Below are 12,837 nucleotides of genomic sequence, written 5' to 3' on the forward strand. Positions count from 1 at the left end.
ACCTGGGAGTCGGCCAGCCCAAACTCAAGGCATGATTCATCGACTGAAAATGCAGGTCCCCTACCCTCTTGTTGGAGGCCAATGCAGCCAGGAGCAGAGTTTTCATTGATAAAAACTTTACCTCAACTGACTACAAAAGGCTCAAACAGGCCATGCTGGAGTGCTCTAAGCACCAGACTCATGTCCCAAGAGGGTATAGAGGGAGGCCGAGGAGGATTCAACCTTCTCGCCCCCCTAAGGAACCTGATGACCAGGTCATGCTTCCCTTCCGACTTCCCTTCCACAGGGTTGTGATTAGCAGCAATTGCAGAAACATAGACTTTAAGGGTGAAGGGTGACAGCCTTCGCTCCAACCCTTGACCTTTGACTTTGCACAGTGTCTGTGCGAGAAGGCTCACAGGGGGAAACTCATATTTGTGCAGGCCCCGCGGCCAGCTGGTATGGTCCTTGTAGAGGGCCCAACACGTTCCTTTGGCAGCTCAACTGTTGCGGCGTGCAAGAGAAGTGATGGTCCCCAGAGGGTTGGTTCCCTGCAGGGTTTGCCATCACTGTTACCCTCAGACTGCCCGTGCTACTGCCTGCTGCCGCCAGGACGAGAATTAGATTGAGGCAGAGGCAACGGAACTCCGCCACTTTTGAGGTAACGGAGCTTGGTCCGCAACCCCGAGATAGGCATCTTCCTGCAATGAGAATATAACTCATCCACGAACGCCACCTCAGCGTGCTTAATGCCCAGACACGTGAGCCAGCGATTGTGACCATCACCCGATGCCAGGTTACAACCGCATCCAGAAATGGACGGGTGATACGTTGTCTATTGCAAGACACAACATTGTCTTTACAAAGACGCAATGTAGTTTGCCAGACCGAACGTCGTCTTTAAAAAGATGCACCTGTGAATGCTCTTTTAGGGAAAAAAGCTCTTTTAGCATGCTGAAGCGCAATGGGGAGACGGTCGTCTGCAACACAAACATGGGGTAGTGCAGCAACCACAGCTGTAGCACTGTTCCACCAACACGAAGAAGCTCCCTTAGAGCACCCTAATCACAACTGAAGCTTGGTAAGAGCAAACCGATTGACACGGCTAGGCTCTGAAGCAAAAACCTGAGTATGCGTTGCACCTGCTCTCTCTAGCAAGATCCCCAATTTCGTCAGTCATTGATGTGAGGTCGAGAGTGACCGACTGAAAGGGAACAGGAGGAGCTCATTTCTGCAGCAAGGGATATGATAAGATTAATGTAAATACAAGTTAAGCATTGCAAACACATACAAACACATACGTAACCACCTGAGTATACAGGGGGCAATCGTTGCTATGGTTACTTTAGCACAGGAAACGTGACCTTTGTCTTAGTTACTCTGCTTAAAGCAAGACTAAACAGCAAAGCAAATCTATCTCTATTTTGGTCTGCAGATGCAACACCTCTAAAAGTGTAAGTGAGACACACACACACATAATCAGCATCTTTTCATGTAACGGTTGCTAACCACAGCAAAGACACCTGCTTTTCCTCTCTCCCCTCGAGAGAAAGTTAGCTAAACTGGGTCGGGGGCCTCAGGCTGTTTTCAGAAGGGGTGTTTTGGAGTTTCAAAACGTCAATCTCGCTTGTCGTTTATTAATTTTCTCATGCTATCTAATATATGGGAGTTTGAAAGGATGAGACTTTTTGTATCAATGCAAATTTATGCAAGAATATATAATGTAATGCTTGTAACACATTCACGCTGCATCTTGAGGTGAAGACTTTCTCGCTGTTATTTTGATTTATTACTTTTGATTTTGTTTTATTACAGCGAAGCCATTTCAAATGGTGATGCATTAAACCTCTCTTAAAACAAGTCTCAGAGTGATTTATTCCTTCATAACCTATTATCAGAACCTAAACAACATTCTGTGCTTCGGGTGACTGCTACCCAACTGTGCATTTCTCACTCACAGCAGTTGTGAATGAGACACTGCATGGCTTGCCTTACTCCTTAATTTCTGTAGCAACCTTCTTCATATGAAAATTGTTATGGCGCATATTAGAACAAACAGCTGCCTTGGCTGCACATTGGATACTCACTGCAGTTGTCTTCATCACTGCCATCAGGGCAGTCTCTGAAACCATTACACTGGAAGCGGCCAATAATGCAGTGGACCCCGTTTGCACAAGCAAAAAATGTCGGTGCACATTTTGTCTTCACCTTCACTGTGAGGAGATGAGAGAGACAGAGAAACAGAGAGAAAAAAATTAGGTCCTTTGCAAACACTTTCTTATCAAAGCAAAACAAGTACATACACAATGAGATAACATGGTTTCAAAAACACAGAATCTGATAACACTGCTATATTACATAGCACAAACATGTAGCATATGTTATGCTACAAATATTGCTTTCAAAAGGACAAGTGAACACCCTGCAAACAAGCCTGCACTGGCCCTTTTCGGGCTGCCAGTGCAGGGCCCCTGAGAAATTGCTCATTGGTAAAACATTGGCCCCTTAGCACTGGCCCTGCACGGGCAGCCCTCACTTAGCCTCTAGTAAGCCTAAGCGCTGTTTTATTGAAAATAATAAAGTCTGAAGTCACCGTTATGGAGGTAAGCCCTTGCTTTAGTTGGGCTCTTGCCCCTTGACTTTTTAACTTAAGTTTTTATTCTGGGTGCTGTAACAATGGGTTACGTTAGTAGCCTAATTCTGTGAATGAAGTCAACACGCCACAGGATGGGTCAGCCTCGCTAAAGATGAGCTGTCAGGAGACGGTATATCGAATTAACCATGCCCTGCTTGCAATCACGGTCTATAAATACAGGTGCGAAGCAGCCGGCGCTTTCTCTTTTGCCAACTAGTGACCACACCGTGTGGCGTGTTGACTTCACTCACAGAACTAGGTTACCTATGTAACCCATCGTTCTATTTCATCTCAGTCAACACGCCACAGTATAGGTCAACTGTGTACCAGATAAGGTCAGGAGGACAGAAGACCCAAGCGGGGCAATAAACTCAAGGAAACCAATTCATGCTAACAGAACATTTATTCGTTTTTCTGTCATTTACACAGTTAAATCAGAGGGTTTCCAGCACCTTGATATTGTCTACATAAGGCAGATCATGCTTGTTCTGCTGTTTGCAGCACAGTCAATGTGACTGTCATAGCAACATCCAGACGATAGAATTTGGCAAATGTCATTGATATGACCAACCAGCTGCTGCACACACATCCTCCAGAGGAGCCCCTCTAAACAATGCCCAGGAGGCAGCAGCCACTCCTCTTGTAGAGTGGTCCACCACTCCATGTGGAGGAGTCATCCCTGCGCTCTGATAGGCTAGCTCTATTAGCCTGACCACCCATTTTGCCAGCCTTTGCTTGGACACCGCCTGGCCTTGCACAGAGTCTCCATAACAGACAAATAGCTGATCTCTATGCTTTATCTGCTATGTGCAAGAGATGTATCTTCTCAGTGCCCTGACTGGACAGATCAGATGCAGTCTTGCTGATTCCGCTGAATTGTGAGGAGGTGGATGGAAGGGTTCTAGCACCAAGGGCCCTGGAAACAAAGGAACGGGGCAGAACTTTTGGCAGAAATGAGGGGTTTAGAAGAAGTGAAATAGATGAACCTTCTTCTCCTAATCTTAAACACGCAGGGTGCACGGAGAAGGCATGAATTTCACTCACCCTCTTTACTGAAGAAACAGCCAAAAGAAAAGCGGTTTTCAATCCCTATTTCATCTAACAGTTCAAAAGGTGGTTCTGTCAGAGCCTTCAAGACAATACCCAGATCCCATGAGGGAATTAGCCGAGCTTGAGATGGACGCAGTCTGCAAGCCTCCTTCAGATAACGCCTGACAAGGGGTTGAAACTCAACTGTGTTACCTCCGTAGCCTTCATGACGATCAGATATAACAGCTACATACCCTCTCAAGGTTGATTCTGTTAGTCCAGTCTCCAGCAGGAATTGGAGAAATGACAGGATTGAATCTACTTCACATGAAAATGGGTCTATCTCTATGGACTGACACCATCTAGAAAACCTCTCCCATCTAGAAGCATAAAGCCGCCTTGTAGACGGGGCTTTGGCTGCCTGCAAAGTGGTTAGAACCGCTTCTCCAAGATTTCTGGCTGACTCCCGTCTAGTGGCCAGACGTGCAACCTGCACTTCCCTGAATTCGGGAGAGAGATCTGACCTTGGGCCTGAGACAGCATGTCCTGTCTGACTAGAAGACACCATGACGACCCTCTCAGCAAAGCGATTAGATCCGGCATCCATGATTTATGAGGCCAATCTGGTGCCACCAGCAGGACTTTGGCCTTCAAAATTCTCACCTTGGCTAGGACTGCAGGCAGAAGTGGGAAAGGAGGAAATGCATACAGGAGTACTGGGGGCCATCATTTGTTCGTCAGAGCATCCACCCCTAGGGGTCCTCTGGGGCCCACCATCGAATACCACAGGGGACAGTGTGTGTTTTCCTGTGTGGCAAAAAGATCTACTTTGGCCTTCCCGAAAAGAAAGCCAGATGGCCTGTATCACTGCTGGGTGAAGTCGCCATTCTCCTGCCCCCCCCTTGACAAGAGGTCGACTGCTACGTTGTCCTTTCCTGGCAAGTGTACAGCCCTCAGGGACACCCCTCAAGCATGTGGCCATAACAGGAGATCCCGGGCCTTCCCTCCGCCCTGGTGATTTATGTATGACACGACTGTTGTGCTGTCTGAACGAACCTGCTGAAGAAGCTGAAGAAGAAAATGGATCAAGGCCCGAAATACTGTCTCCAGCTCCAAGAGGTTTATGTATTCTCCTATCCACGAGGCATCCCATTTTCCTTGTACTGGATTGCCTCGCCAGACAGCACCCCAACCTGCCTGTGAGGCATCTGTTTTTATGGTCTCCCTTGAATATAAGGGGCCAGCTTGACCACCTCCTTGGCCTGGAGTTGAGAGCCACCACTTGACTGCTGGAAGACAATCCAGGTCTCTTGGAATCAGTCTCTGCCGTATGGACTCACTTTGTACTTTGCTAACCATCGCTGTAATGGGCGCATGTGAAGCAACCCTAATGGCACCACCTGACTGGCTGCCACTATTAGGCCAAGCAGTCTCCAACCCGACCTCACTGTAACTTGCTCCTTTTTGAGGAAATCGGACAGGCACTCCTTCAACACTGACTGCCTCTGTGGAGTCAGAGATGCTCTCATTATAATCGAATTCAAACTCAAGCCTAGGTACGTCACTACCCTCGTGGGAGTGCGACAACTCTTTTTGCTGTTCAGAGTCAACCCCAATTTCTTCAAGTGGGCTAGGACCACCTTTGTGTTGCTCCTGGCCTGCTGTTCTGTAGGAGAGCAAATTACCCAATCGTCCAGGTAATTGGCAATACGTAGGCCCTGGCGATGAAGAGGAATGAGTGCGGCATTCATACATTTGGTGAAGATGCGGGGACCCAACGACAGACCGAAGGGGAGAACATTGTACTCATAAGCGTTGCCCTGAAAGTAAAATCTGAGGTACTTCTTGTGGTCCTTGTGAATTGGGATGTGGAAATAGGCATGCTGGAGATCCACTGTTGGGAATCAGTCCCCTTGTCTGATGAAAGATAAAATGGTTGAAAGTCAAAGCATACGGAAGGGCAGATGCTTTAAATGATGATTGAACTTCCTTAGATTCAAGATGGGCCGAAGACCCCCATCTTTCTTTGGAATCAGGAAATAGGTTATATAAAACCCCTGTCCTATCGATCCCGAGGGCAGGCGTGTTATCGCCAATTTTCCTAAAAGAACTGACACTTTGTCTTTCAGAGACCTGTATTGTATCTCTTCTCTCAAAACAGTAGGAACAATCCCTTGAAATTGGGGTGGCTTGGATTTGAATTGAAGCCTGTATCCGAACTCCAAGGTGCTCGGCACCCATGGACATTGAGTGCATTGGCGCCAGTGGAAGAGTTGTTGACTGGAAAAACGTGGGGCCGAAGGTTGATAACCATCAGTAACGGTTTCTTCCGCCTGCTGCACATGTGCTGGAAGATTCTGCCTGTTGTGTCATACGAAAGGACTGCCGGACTCCTTGGCTTGGTCTTGTGGGTGCCCCTTGGGCAGCAAACTGACGGTGACCAACGAAGGCCTGGCTTGATGATTCTGCCCGAGCCCAATTGCTGTTCCCAGCTGATGTGCATAGGCCACAAGTAGCTAGTAGCTGGTGCTCTAACCACTGATCGAGTCAGTTCTCTTGTTCTACGAGACTGCTCCAAGGCTGTTTCTGCAGAGGGTCCAAAGACCTCCCCCGGCACTAATGGGGCAGCAATGACTGCCATGCAGCGAATTAGCTTGAGATAGCCATACCTGAAGGTCACTGCTTTATCTGAGGCCTCAGAGGCACTATCCCCCGTTTCTGACTCAGAGATGTCCTCTTGTTCTGAAGGCACATCATTTTCATCCCTTCCAAACACTCCAGACACTGCCAATGAAAACTCATCAGGGTGGCATCATGGCCATTTTGATAATGGCAGACCTAAGTCTTGAGGTTCTGCAGCTCATTGCTGAGCCTCTCACAAAGTATTCAGGGTATCCTGCATACCTTGCATTTGCTTCTGAAGCTGACACATGTCCCCTTCTACATGCTTGCATTTAAGAGCTTGTTTACGTCTGACCCCTTCCTCCTGAGGATCACGTTCAGACCGAAGTGGCTCTTTATCTGCAGGCATCTCAGAGGGTAACCCAGTGGTGTTCTCCTCTTGCATCATTAAACTAGGAAACTTGAATCAGTTAGATGGCTTTCGTCTCCAGAGACAAAGAGGCCTCTTCGTTTGAGTTACAATAACTCCCATGCTATAATCACAAACAGCTCTCCTCTACTTGGTTACAGGTGAAGAGACCCCTCTTTGGCTGTTTGTTATGAAATACCTATGAAAATACATATATAAATACAATAAGAATTAATTATAATTATAAATACAATTACAAATTTATATATATATATATATATATATATATATATATATATATATATATATATATATATATATATATATATATATATATATATATATATATATATATATATATATATATATACATACACTTACCTTACGTGGAAACACACACACAATCACTGTAGCATTCACCCTCACGGACGAAGAGGCTCCTTTAATCTCAAAACGCGCTTGTTTACAAAAAGCACGTGCCAACGCGGCAGTTTAAACCCTTGCGGGTAAAGAGACTCCGGTCAGCCAGATATAACCTATAAGAACGCTCAGCGAAATCTTACCGTCAAACAGCTTTCCTCGATAGGTGGGAGGCAAAAAAAAGAAAGCACCGGCTGCTTCGCACCTGTATTTATAGACCGTGATTGCAAGCGGGCGTGGTTAATCTGATATACTGTCTCCTGACAGCTCATCCTTAGCGAGGCTGACCCATACTGCGGCGTGTTGACTGAGATGAAATAGAACTGTGTGTTTCTGAAACACACAGTTCTGTGCATTTGTTAAAGCAAAAGTTTCATGAAGAAAAACTGATTTGATGATTCAGTGGTTTGATTCCCTGATCTCACCCAGAGTTTGATCTCTGATGACATTATTTAGATTTAATTATTTCACATTATAGTAGCCCTAGAATACAATTGCATGAATTTTGTCCTGTTTTAACATTTTGAAGTCATTATGCAGAAATTATTTGGATGGGATCATGTAGACTCGCAACAAAATATTCAGATAAATTCTGAACATCACAAAACAAGGTTTCACCATTGTTGAGGTTCATACGCTGAATCTTGATATCTGTGTGAGTCTACACAATCCTATCCAAACAATTTCTGCTTAACGACTTAAAAACATTAAAGCAGGACAAAGTTTCATGCAGTAATATTCTAAGGCTACTATAAATCATCAATGATTTGGGAATCACCAAATCAGCTTTTCTTCTTGTAACTTTTGCTATAACAAATGTGCTTCAGATACACACAGTTACCACAAGCTGAGAAAAAATTAAGTTAAAAAGTCAAGGGTCAGGAACCCAACTAAAGCAAGCACTTACCTCCATAATGGTGACTTCAAACTTTATTATTTTCAATAAAACAGCTAAGGGAGGGCTGCCCCTGCAGGACCAGTGCTAAGGGGCCAACGTTTTTCCAATGAGAATGAGCAAATTCTCAGGGGCCCTGCGCTGGCAGCCCGTAAAGGGCCAGTGCAGGTTTGTTTGTAGGGCAGTTAGTAATAAAATGAAGAATAAAGAAATACAAGCAATAGAAAAAATAAATCTTGAAACTGGTCCAGTATCAAGCTGTATAGGGTTTATTAAAGCAATGAGTTTTTGTTGTTCTGCTTGATTTTTAATGAATAGACAATGGCAAGTCTTATTAGAATACATTTACAATGCAAAACTGCACATATGAACTTTAACTGACTGTGTTTAACTATGACAAGACATACTGTACATCGGGGTGCCAAATCCTGTTCCTGCACTCTAAAAAATGCTGGGTTAAATATGGACAAATCCAGCGATTGGGTTGTTTTCAACCAACAGTTGGGTTAAATGTTTAATCCAACCTTCTGGGCAGTAAACCAACCACTGTGTTTACCCAGTGCTGGGTTGTATTTAACCCAGCATTTTTTAGAGTGTGGAGTTCCACCCTACTCCAAAGTTCAGTTCTAACCCTGCTCCAACACACCAGTTTTTGATTATCAAGTGTTCCAGAATTAGGTTTATTTGTTTAGGGTAGGAACTAAACTTTGCAGGTAGGTAGATCTTCCTCACTGATGTACATTAACATATTGCCAAGACAAGACCTACAGCACCACCTCACACCCAACCAATGCTGATAAAGGTATCATAGAAGATCTATATGAGGAGACTGGGTCTAAATGCAACTTAAACTCTTTAATAAGCAAAAGCAACAGATATTCCACTTGGAATACAACCAACCACAGCAGTAAACATGGCAGTAAACATCAACACAAGACAGAATAATAATCAGTGAAACTGAAAAAAAAGTGAGCACCTTAATCAGTGTCTATGGAAATTAAGAAGGGTAGCAAAGGAAACAGGAACAAAACACAGGGAAAACAGGGCCTGCATTTATCAACAATCTAGTGGTAGAATGGTGGTACTACAAAAAGAAAGTGCCACCGTGTGTTTCCTGTGTCCTTTAATTGCAAATACTCAATTAATAATTTAATAATTCAAGCAACAGATTTGCATAATTGGTGTGAAACACTATAAAAGGAAAGGGGAAAAATGAAAGGAAAGGGGAGTGGTGTGGTGTGTGGCCAAGTATGGTGACCCATACTTGGAATTCGTGCTCTGCATTTAACCCATCCATGTGTACACACAGTAGAGAACATACACCCGAAGCAGTGGACAGCCAATGCTGCGGCGCCCGGGGAGCAGTTGGGGGTTCGGTGCCTTGCTCAAGGGTCTCACCTCAGTTGTGGTATTGAGGGTGAAGAGAGTGTTGGATATTCACTCCCCCACCTACAATACCTGCCGGACCCGAGACTTGAACCCACGACCTTCAGGTTGCAAGTCCAACTCTCTATCCATTAGGCCACGACTGCCCATAAAAGACAGCTGGGAAGTCATTTGAAATGTATCTATAATGTCATGGCTGATCTTGCTTTGCTGGAAGATTTGGTAAACCATGCGCTGCTCAGAGAACGCATTTTCAAAGACCGCGCTGATCTGTTTAGTGAGAGCACATGGCTTCTCAGTTGGTACTGCTTTCTCTGCCCTTATTTTGGTGAGGACATATACATTCACGTTATTTATAAGTGGAGGTGTTGTCATTTGTTCATGGGGGGGGGGGGGGGGGTAAGCAGAATGGAGGGAGAAGCCAGGGTGGAGCCTTGGGGGGCTCTGGGGAACCAAGGGGACGACGACTAAGCTGGAAGCGGTGGAGACTCGGGCAGTGCCAAAGAAATCCAGGGTGACACAACTGTTCTGGGGGGCCAAGGCGGAGCCGATGCTTGGATGCAGGGCAGGATCAGCGAGATGAAGGAAGAAGCTCGAGGGCGAAGGTGGGAATTGGCTCACTGTCATCTGTAAGGGACTGGTGATGACAAACACACCTCAGGACCAGCAGAATGGGTGGACTCCACATACAGTGGAGACAGACTCCACTAATATTGGCATCCTAGGTAAATATGAGCAAAGGCGGCTGTGAAAATAAATCTGCATTATTTATCTTTTTGATTTTTCATTCAAAAAATTCACAAAATTCTAAACGTTCATTGAAGTAAAACAATTGAAAATGGGGGGAAACTCACATTATAAAATAAATGTTTTTCTCCAATGCATGTTGGCTATCATTATTCACCCCTAGAAATTCTTATTCCTATTCATATTTACATTTTTTAGCACACCAGGGTGATTATAAACATGGAATTGTCCAGCCATGACTTCCTTTTCCACAGGATTATAAATATGAGGAACACAAAGGCCAAATTCCCTTAAAGGGGTCATATAATACGATTTCACCTTTTTAACTTTTGTTAGTGTGTAATGTAGCTGTGTGAGCATAAACAACATCTGCGAAGTTACGAAGCTCAAAGTTCAATGCAAAGCGAGAAATGGTCTTTTACAGAATTAGCATAGCATCACCTACAGCGAACGGTTGGTAAGGGACTACAACAAAATAATTCTGGGTTAGTGACATCATAAACCCAGATAACCCCCACCCCCGGGAACATGCAACGAAGGGGGCGAGGTCTTTCCACAGGATTATAAATATGAGGAACACAAAGGCCAAATTCCCTTAAAGGGGTCATATAATACGATTTCACCTTTTTAACTTTTGTTAGTGTGTAATGTAGCTGTGTGAGCATAAACAACATCTACAAAGTTACAAAGCTCAAAGTTCAATGCAAAGGGAGAAATTGTCTTTTACAGAATTAGCATAGCATCGCCTATGGTTGGTAAGCAACCATAGCATCGCCATGGTTGGTAAGGGACTACAACAAAATAATTCCGGGTTAGTGAGATCATAAACCCAGATAACCCCCACCCCCGGGAACATGCAACGCAGGGGGCGAGGTCCTGCTGCACTGCTTTAGAGAAGAGGAAGAAAACTAGGCATGTAAAAATCTATTAAAATACTGTATGAATCTCGATTCTGTCCTTTAACGATTCTAATGGATTCACAAGTTTCAAAATTAATGTTCTAAAGCAGCGGTTCTCAATCTTGTTCCTGGCATTGCCCTGCTCTGCACACGCTCTGCTCTGCATCTCTCTCTCTCTCCCTCTCTCATTCAGATCATCGACTCAGTGAATACACTTATTTTCACATAGCCATGACAAGCGTTAAACATGGACGTGCATGCGGCCATACTGTATTAAAGCTTTAATCATGATAAAACCGTATATTAAATGCCAACATAAGCAGTAGCATAATAACAACATATCTAAAAGTATGAGACAACAACAAACAAAAAACATAGGCCTACCTTTAAAAGCCGTGCTTGCACAGGTACTGCACGATTCTCTTCACTAATATCCTCTGCATCTCAATCGGGCTCAAAATGATAAGCAATATAGACAACGCCATTGTTTACAATACAACCGGAGCACATGCCGCTGAGGTGAGGTGCTGGACGTTTAGACGTGCACTAGAGGCGGGTTAGCCAATCACAACACACTGGGCCATCTAACCAATCAGAGCCCATCGTTTATTTCTGAGAGAGGGGCTTCATAAAAGCAGGAAATGATCAGCGCGTTTAGGGGCATAGCGGTGGTGAAATAATGGTCAATTATGTGAAAAATAATGTGTTTTTAACAAACTAAACATTAACACATTAGATTGCACCCCATAAAGCCAAGAAAAAAAAACAGTCAACCATCCCTTTAATCATCCATCACAAGGAGTAAAACCAAAGAATATAGTTCTGATGAACAAGATGGTCAGGAAGCACCAATCATCTTCAGTTGAATTAATCTAAGACTGTGACTGAAGTCAGTTGTTGAGTTTTTGTTCATCTCTTTTTTTCTGTTTTTTTCTTTCCTTCAGTGATTATGATTTTTAACAATCTTTGTCAAGCTGAGAGGACTCTATAAATAATTTATGAAAATTTGTGGCTCAGATAAGGTCCAGTGTGGTTTATTTGTTTGCTCTTGGCTGACATGTGGCATTTCCCTTCCCCATCTCTACCCTTCTTGCTCTCCTTTCTGGGAATATGCTTCTAACTGTTATGTCCCCTGTAACCTGAGAACCCAGGGCCCTGGGTGCTCTGCTGAAGATCGCTAGAATGGGGAAACCTGTTCTGGGGAAGTTCTGACACTTCCATTTGAATGGCAGTCTTACTGTCATTTTCAGATTCAAGCACAGATGTATCAGGCTTTCGGTCTTTCCTGTTTGTGCCTATACCCTCTCGCTGTCCCAGGCTCGCACTGCAATCTGCCTCAGTTCTTCTGCAGACATACGGTCAACATCTACCAGAAGTATGAGTAGTTTACTAACAGTTTAGTATAGATTACTCACAAACAAACTATTAATCCTCCTCTGTACTAGGGTCATCCCTACCAGCAAAATACATTTTCCTTAAGCTCTCATAGTACTTTCTGGGAGATTCATGGCGGCCTTGCTTAATTCGGAAAGCTGAGAAATAAGAGGAAGCTGGGTTCTGGTTCAGAGTGTACTCTGACAGAAGGGTTTTACACAATTCGCCATAAATGTTAGCGATAGCTGGGCTCTGCCCTGCAAACAAGCCTGCACTGGCACTGTACGGGCTGCCAGCGCAGGGCCCCTGAGAATTTGCTCATTGCCAAAACTTTGGCCCCTTAGCACTGGCCCTGCACGGGCAGCCCTCACTTAGCCTCCAGGAAGTCTAAGCACTGTTTTATTGAAAATAATAAAGTTTGAAGTCACCGTTATGGGGTAAG

At 44.5% G+C, this 12,837-nt stretch overlaps 1 protein-coding gene across 1 annotated transcript in view; it reads right to left on the bottom strand.

The window, feature by feature from the left end:
• ldlrad3 (low density lipoprotein receptor class A domain containing 3) overlaps nt 1–12,837 on the bottom strand; it is a 91,532-nt gene that overhangs the window by 40,959 nt on the left and 37,736 nt on the right. Inside the window, exon 3 of the mRNA XM_079411949.1 lies at nt 2,067–2,192. Coding sequence (XP_079268075.1) covers nt 2,067–2,192 — 126 coding nt within the window. The remainder of the gene's footprint in view (nt 1–2,066; nt 2,193–12,837) is intronic.

Source organism: Barbus barbus (genome assembly GCF_936440315.1).
Source record: "Barbus barbus genome assembly, chromosome: 48".
Classification (NCBI taxonomy): domain Eukaryota; kingdom Metazoa; phylum Chordata; class Actinopteri; order Cypriniformes; family Cyprinidae; genus Barbus; species Barbus barbus.